This window comes from Octopus sinensis, linkage group LG12 (assembly GCF_006345805.1).
Source record: "Octopus sinensis linkage group LG12, ASM634580v1, whole genome shotgun sequence".
Lineage (NCBI taxonomy): Eukaryota > Metazoa > Mollusca > Cephalopoda > Octopoda > Octopodidae > Octopus > Octopus sinensis.
This window is the reverse complement of record NC_043008.1, coordinates 4313358-4335710: the sequence shown is the minus strand read 5'-3', so window position 1 is coordinate 4335710 and position 22353 is coordinate 4313358. Positions and strand designations below refer to the sequence as shown.

Sequence of the window (22353 nt, the reverse complement as noted above, 5' to 3'; positions counted from 1 at the left end):
CCTCCAAATGAAAGTAAATAATTTTATGTAATAAAATATGGTTAGTAGACTGATGTCCTTGGTTATTCTCTACTGAAGAGAGTCAAACAGATTGAAACAGCAGCTATGCACAAACACCAAGGCTCTAGAGGTTGAAATAAAAGAAAATTGAATAAATTCATAAAGATAATATATTATGTTCTTATCACTTCACTTATGGAAAACTAATGGATTCCTTGCAAGAGGATTCTCTTCCTTGCTATAGAAACCAAATGAGTAATCAACTGACATAAAACTCAGCATATTCTGATGAGTTTGGTACCACACAGGACAAAATGCTTGAACATATTCCTCCCAACTTATATTTCTGAGTTCAAATTCTGCCAGGGTTGACTTTACTTTTCATTATTTTAGGGTTAATAGGACAAGTACTAGTTAACCCCTGGGGTTGATGTAATCAACTGATTCCTTCCCACTAAATTTACGGGACTTGTGCCTATATTTGAAATCAACTTTTGTGGACAAAAGTAGTGGATTTGCAAATTGAGGAAGTAAATTTCTCTGCAGCATCTCTTGTTGGATCAGTCAGCATTGATTTTAAATCAGAGTTTTGTCTCTCATCTTTCCAGTGGTCCTTATTAAAAAAATGTAAAATGTGGAAAGATAAACTGGCTGTTACAAGCTTTATTACTCCTCCAGCAAACAAACAAGATCTTGGGGCAATGTTGCAGAAAGAATATTATTTGTATCAGCAAGAGTGATGAATGAGAATAATTAGTAGAGTGGTGATTTAAATGCCTTGCCTTGTTTAATCACCTCCTTTTACATTTCTAAATTTAAATCTTGCTCAAAATAATTTGGGTATCATCCTCCTGGGATCTATAAAAAAAATGTACCAGTGAAATACTGGTGTCAATCTTATTGATTAGATTCTGTCGACAAATTGGTGTCTCATGCCAATATTAGATACCATTATTAAACACCTGATGGTGAGCTGACAGAATTGTTCCTCTGCCAGACAGTATACTTAGCATTTTTACCATTCCACAGACTTTGGAATCCAGAACCATGTGCTTGGGAAGCAAACCTCTTATCACATATTCTGAGTTCAATTTTGCTTTTCATTCTTCCAGACTCAATAAAGTACCAATCCAAAGTTGGCATCAATATAAGTCACGTGTTCCTCTCCCCAAACTGCTGGCCTTGTGCTTTGTATGAAAGTATTATGGATATTGGGAATAAACTTTGCAATATTCTAATTAAAATCCCCTGTTAATTATCCACCAAAGGACATTAACTTCCTGGAAACTGTTCAAAGACGTGCAACCAAGCGAATACCCTCCATCAGGCATCTACCATACTCTGAATGCCTTGCTTCCCTGGGCATACATACATTGAAGCTCCGGTGTCTGGCAACTGACTTGGTAAACATCCACATAATTATTAACCATTGTGCCAATAACCACCTTGAGCACCCTTTTGAGTTCCATGTGTCTAACACACATGGGCACTGCCTACAAAGTCAGAAAACAGCAGAGCTCCCATGACTTTTGGAAACATCTTTTCACACTCAGAGTTGCTGAAGCCTGGAACAAACTACCAGCATCAGTTGTTAGTTACTGAGACATTGCATCCTTTAAAATCTCCATGCTTCCTGAAATTCACCAACACTACACCTGATATCCTCCTCCACCACATACATGCACACATGTATATCATGACTCATACACTGTTCGCTTTTGTACATAATTCTATGTACTGTACCTGCACCTTTGATGAGTTGTAGTGCACCTGAGCACTATACACAATAATTTCATTATTATTATTTTCAAAGCTTTTCTTTAACTCCAATTAAGTAAGGTTTCATACAGTAAAGGCAAATATTTGATTTGAGTTGGTGAAATACGAAGAAGATTTGCAAGGGAGTGTTGTCAGCTATCTCAAACTATCAACTAATAATGTGGTCATTTAAACTGTTAGAAACAGTAGCCAAATCTCCTTCAAACCACACTCTACAATCTTAGATGAAAGTAAGGGTGTATTAAAAAAATGCAGTCTTCTATATAGAAAAATGGGACTGTCAAGTTTGGAACATCTTTTATGATGGGTGTTATTGATGAGGGCTGACCTGGGGCTAAACAACAACAACAAGAGAAAATCACTAAAACTCTGGTGAAAATTGCGATGTTGGTAATTGGAAAAGTTTCCTATGGATCAGCTCAGGCTGGAATACAAGGCTATAAATTTCACCGAGGAAATCAAATATGCAGAGCAAAAAGTCAGAATTTATTATTCTAGGGGCAGAGAAGTCAAAGTGAGATACGATGCTAATCAAAATAGAATAAAAAGAAAATTATTGAACAAATCAGGAACTGAGAAATCAGTCGAACTGACATGAAGGTGGTGGTGGTGTTGGTGGTGGTCGATAGTCATGGAGGTAGAGAGATATGAGTGAAACGAGGGTGATAGAAAGTGTAAAAATAGTGATAAAATGTTGTTCAAATATATCAACGGTACATGAATAATTGCTTTTGAGTTAGCTTACTGGAGAAAAACAGAATTTAATGATACATATAAGTTTGAAGATATTCCGACAAAAATTGTGCACTTCAAACAACAATCTATCTGAATATATTTGTGTCCATCACAAAAGAATTTTCAAAAATAATCCTTGACATGCTCTTCCCTTCTGATTCCATCACAATATGAGTGATTTCTTGTCAGACAGGATATTGAATAGTAGGATATTGTAAAAGAAATGTAATCTATCCTCATATTTTAGATATCGGTATGTTTCCTGCTCATATAGTAAATAAATACACTCGCATCAGAACTGTTTTAAGGAAGAAAAAAAATCATTTAACTCAGAAGAAATATTTGATATACTGAATATCTATGTGTTTTCTGAACTTTTGGCTTGATCCTTTGAACTTACATACAACTGTGCAGCTTGGCCAGTGCATTTGGAAGGAGTCCAGCTTGGAGCAGGAGATTGAGTGGATGGGGTAAATAGAGCAAGTTTCAATTTTTACAAGAATAAATTAGACCTACTTTTGCCTGTTGTTGTATTGAATCAACTCTGATAGAGTAGACCTGTGATGATCAACATTCTAGCATGACCATCATGTCTTTGATTCAGGCATAGCATATTATTCAATTATTCCGTTATTTAAAAGATATTACGGTGTGATTTGAAAGACATTTAGCTATCATTTCTAACAGGTTGAGAGACCAGGTACAAGTTCTCTTTCCCTCTCATTGACTTAAGCGAGATCTATTGTTTCTTCATAAACATGTTTCTGTTCAGTCAGTTTTGTTTAGTTACATCTCACAATATTGAGACCGAACCACAAACGAACCTCAACCTGGCCATCACCCTAGCTAGAAAGAGCTGTTAACTTACCTCATATTACACTCTCTTCTATTTATAAAATAACAAAGGCCATGTTAGGCAGTATAGTTTTAGATGCCTTTATGTATGGGGAAAAAGACAAGATGGTAACAGCTGAAATGTCTTTGATCATAGGTCTGCTCAGTTAGAATTCATCTGAAGCTAATTAAAATATAGGTTGGCATTAGGAAGGGCATCCGGCTGTAGAAACACTGCCAGATCAGATTGGGACCTGGTGCAGCCTCCTGACTTCCCAGACCCCGGTCGAACCGTCCAACCCATGCTAGCATAGAAAACAGACGTTAAACAATGATGATGATGATGATAATGATGTCACTACAAATGTTGATATCCCATTTTCTCACAAACTCTATAAGGGTAAGGCATAAACTTTACCATTTGTTTTAGATTCCTCATGAAATATGTTGGGGAAAAGCGAATCAGCAATTTCAAATTTTCAGAGAGTACTAAAAATACTCCACACCTCCCCAAAATAAACAAAAATTGATAACAGAAACAGCAAAATAAATTAAACTTAAAGAAAAAAATCATGCATTACAATTTGCTAATGCACCTTTGAAATGCAACACATTTGCCAATGCAATGTACATTAGAAATAGCCTCTCTAACGAGGCCAGTTCTAATGATGATATTGGATAGCTCAGCTACTTCATATCACTTAATGAAATCTGTTGAATTACCAAAATCCTCCTTCCCCTTCTAAAGTTAGCAGAACAAGAAATACAGAAATATATATCATCATCATCATCATCATCATCCTTTAACATTATACATATATATATATATAATATATATATATATAATATATATATATATATATATATATATATATATATTATATTATATATATATATATATAACAGGAATGAAGAAGTGCTAATGAGGATTCTAAATTAGACAAAAAGAAACCCTGAAAAAAAACTATAAAGAAAAGAGAAGCTATTATCAATTGATAAAATTACTGATGCAAAGTGATAAACGTACGAAGATGAATACATGTTTGCCTACGTGCTTGCGTGTTTGTCTGTTTGCATAAATAATTGTATACTTAAATTTACTTAGAAAAATAGGAAGAGTATATTTTAAATATCTGCAAAAAGCAGATTAAATTAATAAATTACATATTCATATCATTCTCCAAGTTTTAAACAATCTGTGTGTGTGTGTATGTGTTTGTACATGAGAGTGTGTATGCGTAATGGATGGATGTAATTATGTGTGAGAATGAATGAAAGTGTGTGCACGTGTTAGGTAATACCTTATAACTTATGAATTGGCGATTTTGTTGGTTGTTTTTTTGGTGTTGTGTCTTTGGAATCCAAAATGTAAATTTGTAAAGAGAAATGAGCATTTGAATTGGTAATCATGAAAATCATTCAGATGAAAAACTTTGAAACATACAATATTACATATTTGATATACATTTACAAAACACACATCTATGTCACTGATTATATATATATATATGTATATATATGAAATAAATTCTTGAATATGTGAAAACAAGACCATTGCAAACTTTCAAGAAAATAGATCAAAATACATTGCCAGCATGATGCACATAAATCATTCAGGATATTACAAAAGAATTTGCGAAATAGAAAGGAGCCAAAAAATTCTAAGTATGAACATGAAAAGTATATTTGAACACCATATATTTAGGGATCTGAGTCCTTTTTTTTTAGAACAAAATATTTATTGAAATATTCAATAGAATCCTTTTTTTGTCAAATGGGTCTGTTTGTTATTTTTTTTTTGTCTTTTTCTTTTATTGTGAAAGGCTTTTCATTTGTAATCCTTTGTTTACTTGGATTGAGTACTTCAGTGAAATTTGAACATGTCATAAATCAGTGCAGCAAAAAGGAAGACTTTATTGTTGCAATTCCCAAAGACTAACTTTTGATTTTTGAAGGGAAAATCGCATTTACCTATTTATTTAACTAAATTGTTGAGGCAGTAAGCTAGACTGATGTAAGTGATCTGCGAAATAAGGCAATGAAATGTTAGCAACAGCTATGACATACAAAGCCCTTCCTCCATATAACCACACATACAAAAACAAAGTTAAAACAAAATAAGACTGGGTGGTCATGACTGGAATGTCTTTGGCGATAAATTTGCTAAATACTAACAATAGCAACAACACAGTTATAAAATTCATTTGTTCATTCGTTGCACATCTCCTATTCGTGTTAGCATGGGTCAAATGAATACATACTATGAAGGACCGTTTCTTTACAGCTGGAAGCTCTTCCTGTCACTAACACTGTCATGTAGAGAATTTTCATTTCACTTTTCTTTGAAAGCATAGGAGCTGGTGAATGATTTGTTGACAGAGAAGTGTCAACAAACAACACCATTCATAGCTCAGTGCTTTCTTTATACAAAGTGCAAAAATGTTGGCCTAAATATGGCTCATATCGTTTTTATTCATTTCCGTATAAAGACAACGTAGAAAGACAGGAATGTGTTCCATTGTTCACCAAAGAAATTTTAATGCCATTAAATTTAGAAATTATTCTTCCTTAGAAAGAAATATCATTGAAGAAAAAAGAATTACAATCAGGAATTTTATAGTTCTTTGACACTGTATTTATAGTACAGTTGTTCTGAACATTCTTAATTACCACAAGCGGAGAATGATTGTCGCAGTACATAAAGTAGTAGTAATATCAAGGGACAATATGCTCCAGAGAGGAATAAAAATCAAGTTAATAAACAATTATCTCAAATAAAATAAATATATAAACTTCTAAGAAATGTTTAATTTTGAAAAGAATTTCATCATTCCAGTTGACTCTACTTGTGCCACCAGTCAGAAATGAAATATTTCTTTGTGTGTGCTTTTGAAATAACTCTGAGATAGGTAGCAGCAGCAGCAGCAAAGATAGGAATTTATCTATGTTTCTGGAGACTGGTTTGAATGCTTGCAGCAAACTGTATGCCATTTGCTAAAGTCACCTCTGTATCAGGTGGTGATGTTGAATTAGACGACTGATTATGTCTATTGTTCAAGAATGGAAAAGATGCCTCTGCCAAGCTTCTACACTTGAGCCTGAGGTGATGGTAGAAGACACGTTGCCAAGATGTCCTGCTGTGGGCTTAAGCCTGAGACAAGCTTCTAAACCAAGCAGCCATGCCATGTTACAAAAGCTTCCAATGTAATGATCTCACATTTTGGTACAAGGCCTGCAATCTTGGAGGTAGGGCATGGGGGTGGGGCAGTGTTAAATGATTACATCAACCTCAATACATAGCTGGTACTTATTTAATTGTCTCTGAAAGGATGAAAGGCAAAGCTAACCCAGTTGGCATTTGAGCTCAGAATGTAAAGAACCAAAAGAAATGCTGAGAAGCATTTTGTGTAGCACAGAAATGTCTTTGCCTGCTTTTGCTGCTTCATAAAGCTTCCATTATAAGGAAAAGAAACATGTTCTGTGTGTGTGTGTGTGTGTGTGTGTGTGTGTGTGTGTGTGTGTGTGTATCAAAACAGGACATTTGAAGAACTTTTTGGTATTATATATTCACCATCTACTTTGGATTACAGGAATAAACATATGTGCATCAAAAGAACACAATTTGGATTTTAACCCTATCAATATTATATATATATATATATATATATATATATATATATATGCATGATGTATGTATATTTTTGTGTTGAAGATATTGATAACCTTGTAGGATTGAATTTAAAATGTCATTCTTGAAATATATCTGAATGTTTTGTTTCAATATTGTTAGAAGCAATTAAAATATTTTTGCCAAATAGTATTTTTTAAAAATATGATTTGCCATTGCCAATAGACCATTTCTGTTACAACGCATTTTGACTGCCAACTGATATCAATATCAATCAGTTTCTTTTTCTCTGATAAACAGGTTTCCACTTACCTTGATTTTTGATTAATAGAAAGTGTATGGCCAAGAGAAACTCAAAGAAATGACTCACCTAAAAGGAAAACAAAAAGAATCCATTAAACTGTGAAGATTTTGTACATTTTATTGATAAAGTTTAAATTTCCATAATGACAGGAACCAACCAACCCTTTCATCTATTTGCACACACACACACACGTTTCTAATATACAAACGTGTATAGTGGTTAAAGAGTTGGACTAATGCTCATATGACAGTGGGTTTGCTTCTTTGGGTGGTGTATTGTGTCTTTGAGTCAGCTAATTGCTGTCACAGCTCTCTCCCCCCCCTCCAGCTGTTACCCCCCTTGATATTCCATTAGATTTAAAGATGAAATAACTGAAAGCTTGTCTATATCTACTCTTGACTACAAAGTTAGAGCAATGTGCAAAAGCATGACAAATGTTACAGGTTTGCTTGCAAGTGACTGCTATGGTTTACGGTTTTATGAGTACCATTATCATCATTATCTTACATTCACTTTCCATGATGACATTAGTGCTGGTGAATATGTGTGTGCGTGTGTGTGTGTGTGCGTGTGGAGAGAGAGAGACACACACACACACACATATACAATACTAATTGGTTGGCTGTCTTCTGATACCCATAGCTGTAAATAGATATATTTTGTCAATATAAATAGCAGAACTCAATACAACCAGCCAATTAGTGTGCAGTAGATTTGAAACCACTCTATATGAAGATATTGGTAACAGCTAATAATTCTTGGATTTTGCAGAAGGCAGCTTGCATTTCTGTTCTGTTTAACCAAACAATCGAAATATGCAAGCTATCAGATCCTCTAACATTGTAACACATAATAGACGGGTGTTGTATTCTAAGGTCGAGTTAACATTTATCATTAGCTTAGAACTACAGAATCTGGGGGGGGGGAATAAGCACCATCCCCATAAAAAGTAAAGAATAACAGTAAAACATACAAACTGTAATTATAAATTTCCCTCATCCTCCATTGCTGTCTTACAAAGGATGTGTAGGATAATGTAATTCTACCTGCATTGTTTGAAAGAAAAGACGGTGAGGTCATGGTTGGAAAACTCTTGATTAGAGATGACTTGGGGTTTAAGCAACCAACAGACTCTCCCAATCCTGGAGTGTCTTCAGAGTGTTAATTCTATAGCCTCGTTGTTGTTGTTGTTATTGTTTATTGCAAGTCCAGCCCTGATCAATGACGAAAGGCATTATAACAATGACTATCTTGTATTTTTCTATGCCTCGTGTATCTAGGACTACATTATCCAACATATCATTCCAGGGATGGACTAATACTCAGAGCAGACATGGACTCTCCTAGCTACAGCACAAATAACCCCTCTAGGACAGCAGTAACTCAGAATAAACACTGATAAAACTGGAGCCTCCCTCATCAATCCCCACCCCTTTTTTTCTTATCAGATTCAGTGCATCTAGGATTACTTTATACACTGAATCCTCTTTTATTTTATTTCGAAACTATAGGATGTGAATTGAAGATGATTTGGTTGCAGTTATTTTAGCTTGTTATGTTTGTGGATATCCTGGTAGAAGATTTATGTGTGTCTGTACACACACACACACACACACACACAAACTTGGATCTTGCTTTCAGTTCGGTCTATGCTGGAGGTTGGCCTAATAACTACCATGCAAAAGAAGACTACTTACTTTCCTTTGGCCATAGTTATAGCAAATATTGTTGAAAGGTACAGTTGGGAACCCTAATCAGGGCTCAAGTGTCAAGTTTTAATCAGCTTCTGGAACTACCACTTGAAATTGAACATAAAGCCAGAGCAAGAGTTCTGCCCTTTAGTAAATGACATTAAATAAATTTGGTGTAATCCTACTCTAAATACACAAAGCAGGAGGCTGGTAACAAGATTTGGAAGGGTAATCTTGGATTAGCTAAGGAGTGCTCCGAATTCCCTAATGTGATTGCCACCACATTAGAGGGGATTATTTTTCTTTTTGTTATCAATTGTTGATATCTGTTGATATTATTCATCGCACCCTTTTCTCAGTATAGATCTTTCTTTTTTACTGTTTTTTTTCTATTCTATTTTCTCTTTGCATTCATCATCATTTTAATGCCCACTTTGTCATGCTTGCATCGCCTCAACCAACTGTAATGAGGCAAATTTATGACAGTCTTCCAGTTAGCAACTCATAATTATTTCCAAACAAGTTAATATTTCCTCATGGTTTCACAGAACATTGAAAATGGATAACACACACGTACACACACACACAATGGGCTTCTCTCAGTTTCTGTCAACCAAATCCACTCATGGCTTTGGTCAGCCCAGAGCTACAGTAGCCCTGAAAGCATTATCATTATTACTATAATTTTTGCTGTTATTATTATCATTACTAGCAGAAAGACCACCCTCCGGGTGGTTTTCTGCTAGCCCCTTGATAATATTTTCACATTTGATTTCTAATTCTAATAATTTTTATATTTTATGTCTAATCATTTCTTTGTATAATAGTACTCACTTGCTTAGTAAATACTGCTTTCATTATTTTATCGCAGTCATAATCTCTTTTTAAAACAAATATCATGGTAGTCCAACAACATAGGGCGAAGCAATTTGTCAAGTGTTACCTTCCCCTTAAAGCAACATAGACATTTCAGTTCAGCAGCCCATCTGTAAGCTTTGCAGTGGGTGTGTTTGTGTGTGTGTGTGTGTGTGTGAGAGAGAGAGAGGGAGAGAGAGAGATAACATTGCAAACAATGAATGAAATAAACATGAAATGAAAAAATCGTATAAATAAAAAGGGCATTACTACAGATGTAAATGTCCCTGACTTTGTTGTTTCATAACATCCAGGAAAATGGATACTTTTTAACAAACTTTTAAATAAACATCGCTTAGATGTTGTGGTTTCAGATTATATAGGGATTTATAGGAAAGAATTTTTCTGAGGGGGTAGAGAGAGGAGTTTCAGGAAATTCACAAGATCTGACTTTTTCCCTCATAACTTTCAGGAAGATGAGTATCTTTTAATGAAAATTCATACAAATCCCTTTCAAATGGCATAGATTACGATTATAAAGAAATTTGTGGGGAAAAATTTTGAGGGATTTTTCCCATTTATTTTAAACCACTGCCTTTGAAATGATGAGTTTGGTGGGGCATCTTTGTATGAAAAAAGTTTTGAAAACTTTGTTTTTACACCCCCTCTCCCTCATCACACCACTCCAGACCTATTTTGGCCAATTTTTTTTGCACTTCAAAACCATGGAAAGAACACTTTCAGTAAAATGCTAAAAAAAAACTTGTTAATATTTTCAGAAGGAAATGTAAGTGATTTAAGGGTGATTTGGCTGTTGCTTCTAGCATATCCAAAGATAACCCTCCTCGTTTCTTTATCACTCTCATATGTATTGATGTTTTTCAATATTTTCCCCCCATAAATACATTTATATGCTATAAAAAAGAAAATCTGAGAAATTATGAATTTTTTGCAACCCCACTCTCTACCTCTGATTGTTTCTGTTTAGAAATTAAAATTTTGAAGAGTCTGAAAAGGTCATTGCTGGCATTTTTAGGAGGAGGTAAAAAATACACATACCATCCATTTTTGGTATAACCTTAACCCTAATCCTAAACCCTAACCCTAAATACTGGGTGTGCATATTCTTTATCTTTGCCAGTATTTATCCACAGTGATTTAAAAAAGATGTACTTGCATAGCAAGTGACTTGATCTGAGATCATGTGCTGAAACAAAAACAATTGCAGTGGGAAATATGTTTGTAAGCCATTCAAGATCACACAAAACCCGTTAGTTCCACTTCAACATTTAAATTTCATTTGTGTCAAAATATTTTCACCGCTTTGAAACTATCACCAGTTCACTGACAAAACTTCACAAAAGTGATACAGCACAAAGTTTTGTCAGCAAACAGGTCGTAGTTTCAAAGCGGTGAAAATATTTTGACACAAATGAAATTTAAATGCTGAAGTGAATCTAACAGTTTTTGTGTGTTCTTCAATGGCTTACAAACATCTTCCGTACAGCAATTGTTGTTGATTTTAAAAAAGGAGTTATGTAAATGTTAATTCATTTTAATAGCATACTTTTCGGTCAGAAAATATTTTTTCTTACACACACACACACACACACACACACGGCTCCACTTAATTGAGGTGGGGTAAAAATTTAGATTACAATTTATTTTGTTGTTTTTCTTCCACCAATGGACCACGTGTGTGCTACTTTGGCATCATCACTCCATAAAATGTATTTAATGGGAGAAAAATATTGAAAAAACATCAATACATGTAAGAGTGAAAACGGAGGTTGGGTTGTGCTAGAAACAACAGCAAAACCTCCCTTGAATTGTTCACCTTTTCCTCTGATAATATTTACAATTTGTTTTTTACCAAAAAATCTCCTCCCATGGTTTTTAAGTTAAAAAGGAAAATGGCCAAAATCGGTCCAGGTAGTTATTACTGGAAGGCTTATAGCATTCCAAACAGCCATAACAACAAAATCACTTTTAAATTATTTTACAAAAATTCCAAGGGTATTTAAACAAATTTTCATTCAATAAATAATGTTTTTACATTACGTATACAATAGCAAATTAAAACTTGAAATTGAAACAGTAAAAGAGAAATTGAGAGACCTCGCAAATGAAAATGGAATACTCTGCAGTGAATGCAATGAATATTTAAATTTGTGAATAATTGGATGCAGTGAATGAATGAATATTTAAATTTGTAAGAAACTGGAGTTAAAAAATTCAATAAGCTTGAGAAATTGAAATATATTGCTTAGAACACAAATTTATGAAAATATTTCCAGACGGTCAACCCTTAAATAATTGCTTTCTTTTAGTGCTTTTAGTAATTGTTACATACCTAATTAATAAGAAGCATTCTCCATTGTAGTAGATATTATTATTATTATTATTATTATTATTATTATTATTATTATTATTGTTATTATTATTATTAGTCATTTGTCCAACCCATGCTAGCATGGAAAACGGACGTTAAACAATGATGATGATGATGATTTCTCCTCATCTCAGACTCATAAAATCAAGTGCTCATCAATTTTGCCAATTTATTCTACTTGTTTTATGACTAAATTTTGTCAGAAATGATGAATATTGATAGAAGAAAATTTAAGCAGAAGTTAAGTATGACTGAAGTGTTAGTTGACAGTGAGGGTGATGTACATATTCCCAAATGTAATGACCACTTCATTCTTAGTCAACTGGTTCTGAAACGAAGACAATTTCCTGGTTGATTCAAACAGGCCATTATATCCATCCAATGGAGCTAATGAACAATCTTGTACATAAACTGCTAGAAACAGCAGTCAAATTTTTCACAAATCACACCTAAGCAACTTAACAAAACAAAACTTTCTCACAAATATTAATATAGACTTAGCTACACTACTCTTGTTGGTGAGTTATATCTGGAAATATATATATATATACATATATATGGTTTTGTTACATGGCGCTGACTTTTACAATCCTGTAAATAATTATGATGGTATTTATATAAACCTAAAGCTTATAACGATCACCGTACCATGACTAGGGAAGATAGTCTAATAATGGGGCATATAAGCCCTCAACACCAATATGTAGTCGTGTTAACAAAGGGATGTGAGTTCAAGTCCCATGTGGATGGGAAAGCCTACTTTTTTCTGTTGAGGGCTTATCTACCCCATTATTAGACTATTTTCCCCAGTCATTGCATGCTGATTGCTATAAGCTTATATAAATACCATTATATATATTATATAAGTATGTCTGTGTGGTAAGAATATTGCTTTGCAACCACATGGTTCCAGGTTCAGTCTCACCGTGTGGCACCTTCGGCAAGCATCTTCAGCTATAGCTTTGAGCTGACCAAAGCCTTGTGAGTGGATTTGGTAGATGAAAACTGAAAGAAGCCCATCGTATATATATATATATATATATATAAATACATGTGTGTGTGTGTGTGTGTGTTGTGTGTTTTGCCCCCCCCCCCCCCATCACTTGACAACCAATGTTGGTGTGTTTACGTCCCCGAAAGTTAATGGTGTGGCTAAAGAAACCAATAGAATAAGTACTGGGCTTGCAAAGAATAAGTCCTAGTGGTTGGCATTAGGAGAGGAAAGTTATCCAACTGTAGAAACCTAAGTAGATACTGAAGCTCAGCATAGCTCCCCAGTTTGTCAGTTCATGTCGACCCATCCAATGTATGCCAGCATGGGAAAAGTGACATTGTATGATGATGATGACGATGGTGATATGTAAATATATATATATATAGCCGAATCAAAATATATAAACAGTTGCCAGTACCTCCCAAATGGAATTCCAATTCTTATATCTCTAATTTTTATCAGCAGGTAAAGGTATTGATGTGTGAAAATATTCAAACTTTGAAGAATTATCTATGCTATAAACAGCAGAATATTCATATTGGTACCTTTAGCAGGATCTGCTCTGTTGCAAACAATTGGACCAGGCCTCTCGTCTATGAGTCATAATATAATCCACCTTTTATGCCCACCAGTGTCAGAAAATCATATAAAACTTTATAGACTCTTGCCTTCTTCTTCTGACTAAACATTAAAAAAATATCTTTTATGTACAGCCACAATAAATGATATTCTTGTTGTTAGGCAAAAATGAAAATGTGTAGAAATACAACTTTATGAACAAAACTTTAAATGTGAATATTCAATAAGCAATATGAACTATTACATATGTTTTATTACTATGAAGGAGAATATAGATATAGACAAACGGATAGATAGATAGATAGATAGATAGATAGATAGATAGATAGATAGATAGATAGATAGATAGATAGATAGATAGATAGATAGATAGATAGATAGATAGATAGATAGATAGATAGATAGATAGATAGATAGATAGATAGATAGATAGATAGATAGATAGATAGATAGATAGATAGATAGATAGATAGACAGACATATCAGCCAAATAACCACACACATACTTTTCATGGACTATTTTTTTTCTTCTCTTCTCTCTGGACCTTTCCTCTTTCTTCTTTCTGAAGAAGAGCCATGTTCAAAATGTTACACACCCTCCTCTTTTTCCTATTTTAAGCTGAATGTGTCAACTGAATACATTCACAGTGTATGTCCTATTCACTTTTGTTGTTTTGCTTTTATTTCTATTTTGTCTGTGTGTGTATGTATACACACACACACACACACACATATATATATATATATATATACATACATATATATATATATATATGTGTGTGTGTGTGTGTGTGTAGGCAAATCGAAAATAAAATTAAAAATGTATATATATTAATTGAATTATCATCAAGATGATATTTCAATGGATCATTATAATAATCTATGAAACAAATTTGTCAAACTTTCAGTTTCTTTAGATTTTAAACATTTCACAACGTGCAGGGTTTCTCTTGATATTCCATTCATATATTTGTATATTTAATAGAAATGTTACAACAACAATTTTTGAGAAGGTTTCAAATTAAGAATCTACAAAATTAGGAATCAAATTAGTACCTACAAAAGATTTAAATTTGAAGTTCTTGAAAACCATCAGGTGGTAGCAATTTATCTGGAGAATACTAGAAATATTGTTAACAAGAAAATTTGAGTAATTATCAAGTAAAAGATGTTATAAAGATAATATGGAAGGCTTCAAGTTATGAATCTACAAAATTATGAATTATTGAATTACAAGTTGTATCTGATTTAATTTCGATGTCCTTGAAATCTACCGGAGCTGTGTGAATGAAGAACTGAGAACAATAACAGATATGTTTGGTTTATTCTTTTACTGATTTCTCTGTTATTAGACTAGAACCATGCTGGAGCACTATTTTCAAGAGTTTCAGTGGGGCATCTCAAATCCAGGATTTGATTTCACTCTGGTCATTATTTTACCAAGGTTCAACAAGAGTTGAACTGCCAAATTACAGAACGTAAAGGTGCACAACATCAACAACAACAACAACGGTTCTAAGACTTGTGTAAAACAAGAACACAGGGATGGACATGGACACCCACATATCATCATTATTTTTATGCTCACTTTTTACATGCTTGGGCTGAAAGAGGCTTTTTGAGGCGCCATTCTACAGCCAGGATGGAAACTAGCTTGGTTTAAAGTAAAGTACTTTATTCTCCATCCTTGCATGTACATGAGTGTGTGCATGTGTGTATGTACACCTACATGCACACACACACACACACACACATCCAGAAGGAGCTTTTGAATACTTTATTTGCTCATAAGGTGATCACTAACCCGGGGCCATAGGGAACCCATACCCTCAGAGATGCTGTGCAGAAGGATTAACTACAGAACTTTGTGGTTACAATTGATAATGATAAGCTTAGTAACAAAAAGGAAATCTGCTTTTGGTGGCTGATAGAGAGATATATGTATTGTGATTTGTAAATAGACAGATGAGAGTATAACTTTCATATAACATTAGCTGAGTTTTTCATAAATATAAATATTCCATCTAATAATGCTTCGTAGAGAGAGTCATAAACTTTTTGGAAATAATAAAAAAGAAAAAAAAAAGAAATACTAAATGTGAAATGAAGGTAATTTCTGAACCAAGAAATGTTCCTGATTATAGTGCCAGTGCTACTATCAATAAATCTAACCTGAGAGAGAGAGAGAGAGAGAGGGAGAGAGAGGGAGAGAGAGAGAGAGAGAGAGAGAGGGAGAGAGAGAGAGAGAGAGAGAGAGAGAGAGAGAGAGATTCAATAAAAACAGCAAGCTAAATCACCCTCAAATAATACCATATTGTAGGAAACAATTTAGAATATGAGAATATGACAAGCATCCTATAAAAAAAGGGACCTTCTACATGATAACTTGTCCTGCTTGAAACAGCACTCAAATCTCCTATACATGATCACATATTGTTGTAAATAAGGGAAGGGCACATTAGAAACTGTAGTCCTAGAAATCCCTAAAATGATCGTATGCTTGGAGCTGGGATGTGTGGTAATAAGTCTGTTTGATCAGCGCTCCAGCTGTGCCGTTCAAAAAAAGCCCTAGTTTTGGAGAGACTTTATATCGTTACTTGAATTACTCAAAATAGAAGTTAATCTGCCAACATTTTAAAATAAAAAGATGCTCATTTAATAAAAATGTCTTTGATACACTATTCTCAAAGAAGTTGGAATGGTGACAGCAAGAATATACCTGATTAAGTCTCAGTTTGATCATTGTCGATCTGTGGTTAAACAACAACATATAAGATATATTTTCCAATTTCTTATATATCTTCTCACCATCAAATGCTCAACAGATAATATATTTTTTGATAAACTATTCTCAAAAAAGATGGAATCGTTACAGCTAGAATTCGTTTGTTCAAACCTCTGCTTGGCCAGTGCCGATCTGTTGTTAAACGGTTCTCACATAAAGTATATCTTCCATTTTCTCATATGTTTTATATTTTCTCATCTTCCAGTGAACACCCAAGGAAGATACTACAAATTATATTTGAACTGCACGTGTTTATAATAATAATTTGGCCTTGACTGTTCCAAGACAACACTTCCTATTGGTGCCAATAACTATAACTCTGCTTTTTGACAATTACATAGAACTTTTATTAATGCTGTGTTTTTTTTATTTTTTAGTTTTCTACAGAAGAGAATCTTTACACAGAACACTATATTTATTCTTTTCATATGCATTATTATCAAATGAATTAATATTTTACCCAGATTATGAAAATGACATTGCAAGTGTGTGGTGTCAATTGTCTCAACAGACCATAAATTATTTGTTGCCAAATGTAAAATGTAAAAAAAAAAGGCAATTTTTTTTTCCTTAATAAAGTGCATTATGAAGCATTCCTTTCCTGAAAGGATTCCAAACCAATTTCAAATGAATAAAATATTGAATGTGAAATTTAAAAGTTTGAAGTGTAATTTGAATAAAACAGAAAAATATAACATGTTAAAATGATATTTAAAGAAAAAAAAAGAAAAAAAGTTTTTATTTGGTTCACAAAGAAAATTAGTCTCACTGACATTCATATTTTCTGAATTCATTTTTGGTTAATGTGTTATCAGCAGAAGAAAGAAACAACATTTAATGACCACTTCAACAATATTAGCTCTACATTGTTTCAGTAACAAAGGACTCTCATACGTTTTTGATTGGTCAGGTTTTATTCTGATGGTAAAGAAAGATACAAAAAAAAGTATAAAAAAAAAGAAAAAAACCTGTAGTTATTGATCTAAATGAATAACCTAAGATGCTTCCAAATTCTTGTTCAAGCTATAAATCCAGATAACAGTTGTTTCTTTAAAAAAAGAAAAAATTAAAACTAAAAGACAAGAATTTTTTTTTAAAAGGACCGACTAAAATGAAAAATAAATATTCTATCAAGACTATAATGCAAAATGGTAATGAATATTAGATGCCAGGGAAAAAAAATGAATAATTATAATGATGATAATTTCCAATAATAGACAATATTTCATGAGCTGCAACATTTAAAAGGAAGATACTTTTTTAAAAAAGTAATTTTTTATTACAAATGTCTACAAATATATATTTGGAAATTCATTTTACGCTATTTTTTGATATGTCATAGATTTTCATATTTTTTCTCATTTCACCTTGTAATTATATCTTTTTCCAGTTAATGTCTTATGTCTACAATAACTGAATCATCATCATCCTCATCATTTTAATTTCCACATTCCTATACTTGCAAAGTTTGAATGGAATTTGTGGAGGTTGATTTTCTATGGATGCCTTTCCTGTTGCCAACCCTCAAGGCAATATTTCCCTGTAGCTAAACATGATTCCACAGGAAACTGGACACAAAAGACACTGTTTGTATGGTGGTGATGCCCATGTACAACCATTATGCAATGGCAAGAAAATGAGACACTAAAACACACTTACACACAACAGGCTTCTTCCAGTTTCCTTAAACCAAATTCCTCTTAAAGCTTTGTTCAGTCCAGAGCTATAGCAGAAGACACTTGCCCAAAGTTCCACACACAGGTACTGGACCTAAAAACCATGGGATTAGGAAGGAAATTTCTCAACCATGCAGCCAAAATATGTTTATATAATATATTTTTGGTTGACATGGTTCATTCTTTATATTTGACCAATCTAGAGTCATTTTTTCTTTTGCCATCATTTATTCTCATAATATATATATATTAATGTCATTTTTTATTTCTGGTTGACCAAATGGATGATCAAAGGTTTATTTATTTCTTTATCTATCTTTTCAACTCTGAACAAGTTTCTCTTGTGTTGGGAATGGTATACCCAATACTGTATTCAATGTAGAAAGGGATTTGAAAAAGAGACTTGCCTGGTATTTCTAACACCTCAAACAATCACAAAGAGGATCCATCATTGGCTTATTCTCAAAATATGTGCATTGTATCAGTGAACACCTTAAGTATTTCATAGACAGACATTCAGCTCTAAGACAGTACCTAAGTTTAGTAACATTATTATCCATTTGTCAGTATAATGTGTGTATATGTATATGTGTATATATATATATATATATATATATATATATATATATATATATATATACATATATCAAGTCAGTCTTGACATTAATATATATATATTATGAGAATAAATGATGGCAAAAAAAAAAAAATGACTCTAGATTGGTCAAATATAAAGAATGAACCATGTCAACCAAAAATATATTATATAAACATATTTTGTGCAGACATGGCTGCATGGTTGAGAAATTTCCTTCCTAATCCCATGGTTTTTAGGTCCAGTACCTGTGTGTGGAACTTTGGCAAGTGTCTTCTGCTATATAGCTCTGGACTGAACAAAGCTTTAAGAGGAATTTGGTTTAAGGAAACTGGCTCCCATGCAAGTAAAAAACACCTTTTGAGCATGGCTATTGCCAGAACCACCTGACTGGCCTTTGTGCCAGTGGCACATAAAAAGCACCTACTACACTCTTGGAGTGATTGGCATAAAGAAGGGCATCCAGCTGTAGAAACTCTGCCAGACCAGATAGGAGCCTGGTGCAGGGGAACAGGCCGGGTTGGGAGGTTGGGTTAAGGAAGAAGCTGTGGACCAAGAAGTCTCGTTTGAAGGAGGGGAGGGGTTGGTTAGGGAAGATGTGCAAAGTGGAGGGGTCGGACTGGAGTTGCCGGAAGGCTCGGAGAATGGTGCATTGGAGAGGTAGGGTGGTGGGGTGGTAGGTGAGGGGAAACGGGAGATGGCAGGATGGGTGCAGGGGGAGGGAGCAGATGCACGATTCATGGAACATGCTGTGGCAAGGGCGGTGTGGATAGTGGTGAGGGGATATCCACGTAAGATGAAGTGGAGAGCCATGAGTTGAGACTGAGTCTCAAAGTCATGGTCGTCACTACAGAGCCTGCGTAGACGGAGGAATTGGGAATAGAAGATGGAAAGCTTGGTATGTTTAGGGTGGGTGGAGGAGAAGTGGAGGGCAGGATGGAAAGATTTGAGAAAAGAGAGGAAGGAGTGTAGATGTTCACGGGAGAGTGAGGTCACACCGATACAGTCGTCAATATAACGGCCGAATAGCAGTTGAGAAACAGGTGGTGTAGACAACAAACAGGTAAAAATTACGAACATGAATACATGTATTAGGTTTATGCTCAGAAAAGATAGAAGAAAAAGTCTTTTTATGTTTTGAGCATATGATGATGATGATGATGTAGAGAAAGAAAAGAAGAGGAGGGGAGAAAAAGAGGAGGGAGAAAAGCACAAACATTCTCAATTAGATGGTCACTGGATGCTGAAATGACTGGAAGTAGGAAGAAGTTGTTAGAGGCATGAGTGGCATGGGAGGAAACTGTGAGAGGTGACCCAAGAGGTGTGTGACAAGGGGGATAACTGTGAACAGGCTTATGTGTCCATATTTCCTGTTTATGTGTGTATATGAGGAAACCCAGTCTGTGTATGCGTACACGTGGGTGTATGAAGCTATCGTGCACGTGTATATTGTGAATGCTTGTGTATGTGTGTGCATGAGGGTGTGTTTGTACATGTGTAGAAGTGTGTGTGCATGAGTGTGTGCTGTTTTCTGTTTGTGCATGCGTGTCTATGAGGATGCTATGTTTTATATATATATATATATGCATATATATATGTATGTATGTATGCATGTATGTATGTATGCATATATATATGCATATGCATGTATGTATTACAAATATATTACATATGAAAGTGTATGTTAGTATGTTATAAATGTGTGTGTTATACGGAAACTAAGTATAATTCAGTTTTGTCTCTTGTGACAAATAAATCAATATATGAGAAAGTAATATTTATTTGTTTTAGACATGACATTATGAAGAACACAGGACTCAAATTCAAAGACAATATAGAATAAAGCTGATTTTTGATGCTATTTCGATTTGGCCTATTTTCAGTTTTCTCTGATGTTATTCAAATACAGCCAACTAAAATACTTCGGTTCTCATTAACAGAATGAAAAATGCTTCAAAAATGAATAAGTTAAACACCTCATACACGTTTAACATTTCAAAATAGATACAAATGCATAAAATTCAATAATTAATTCATACAGCAGGAAATATAAAGCTGATATGACATATAAATGGATGCATAAATGTATGTATTTTGTATTCATGGTTCTATGGGTGCATGATTATGCATCACTGCGTGGTTATATATGAATGTGTGGTGTTGTGTGTTTGTGTGTGTACGTGTGTATTGTGATATACATATATATATATATATATCGTTTTATATGTATAGTTACTTGAGTGTGTGGTTATACATATGTATGTGTGTGTATGTCTCTGTGGTTGTTGCTGGTATTACTGTTTTAGCCCCTGATCAGCAGACTCGTGATCAAAGACATTCCATCCACAACCAATCTCTCCCTTTGTAGATCTAAGAAGACATTAGCCAATGGGTCTTTCCTTTTTAAGATGTGGTAGGAGGAGATTTGAAGGAATTTGGTCGGTGTTCCTGGGAGGAAGCATCACTGCAGAGCGGCTCCTTCATTAGCTCTTTATGTGTGTAGTTATTCATGTAGCATACGTGTGTGTATTGCTATACGAATGTGTGAGTATACGTGCATATGTGTCGTTCAACATTGATGGATTGGTGTGGTGTGCTGTGGCTGTGAATGTGTGTGTCTGTGTGATTCAACATTGTGTGTTTGTGCTTATACGTTATGCGTGTATCTTGTTCTGCCTGAATGTGTGTGTGTGGTTATACATGCATGTGAGTATGGTTTTACATATTGGGAGTTATACATGGGCATATGGGTATATATGTGTGTGTGTGTGTGTGTGTGTGTGTATGTATATGTGGTTATACACATATGAGAGTGCTATACATGTGTGTGTGTATGTGTGTAGTCATATATATGTGAGATTATCCATGCAATAAATAGAGAAAATCTCCCTATTAGGAATTTTAAAATTCAAAACCTAAGCAAGAGTGATAATGCCAACATTATCAGCCAATCAAAATTGTTATAAAAGGACGATGCCTACAGGAGTGGATCTAACTTCGTCATCTTCCATTAGGCTTGTCAAGTAAAAGAGAAAAAAGCATTACATTATAGATTTTTAAATAGTGCATCCAACATCAACCAGAATAAGAAACAATTTCACAAACCAATTAGGAAGCCTCTACATGGTTGTTACATCTGCTAGAAATAGCAGTCAAATGCTTCCCAGGAAGGACACGGGATAAAGTAGTCCTAATTATGGAATGTTCAAAAGAATAAAGCGGTCAATACTGATTGCCTTTGATCAAAGACTTGTTCAGTTGGTGTTGATGTAGAACTTGCTGCCACCATTATGAACATAGCTAACATACTTCTAGAGAAATAGCTGCAACAGAAGTGCTTAGTTAAGAACAAACCTCTTTAGCTGATCTGAAAAATACCTTTCATAGGATCCCTTCAGTTTATAATTTGAGGAAATTAAGCACAGATGAATGTATCCGGGTGTTGCACACATCATATATTAGGGTGGTCAAAGACTGGCTGTGAAATTTGTAAGAATGAAAGGCAG

General features: G+C 34.2%; 1 protein-coding gene across 1 annotated transcript in view; it reads right to left on the bottom strand.

Annotated features, from left to right (window-relative positions):
• LOC115217806 overlaps positions 1-22136 on the bottom strand; it is a 549517-nt gene extending 527381 nt beyond the window's left edge. The window contains exons 1-2 of the mRNA XM_029787489.2: positions 22077-22136; positions 7289-7346 (exon numbers count right to left, since the gene is read on the bottom strand). Of these exons, the coding sequence (XP_029643349.2) occupies positions 7289-7346; positions 22077-22136 (118 nt within the window). The remainder of the gene's footprint in view (positions 1-7288; positions 7347-22076) is intronic.
• Positions 22137-22353: the final 217 nt, after the last annotated feature.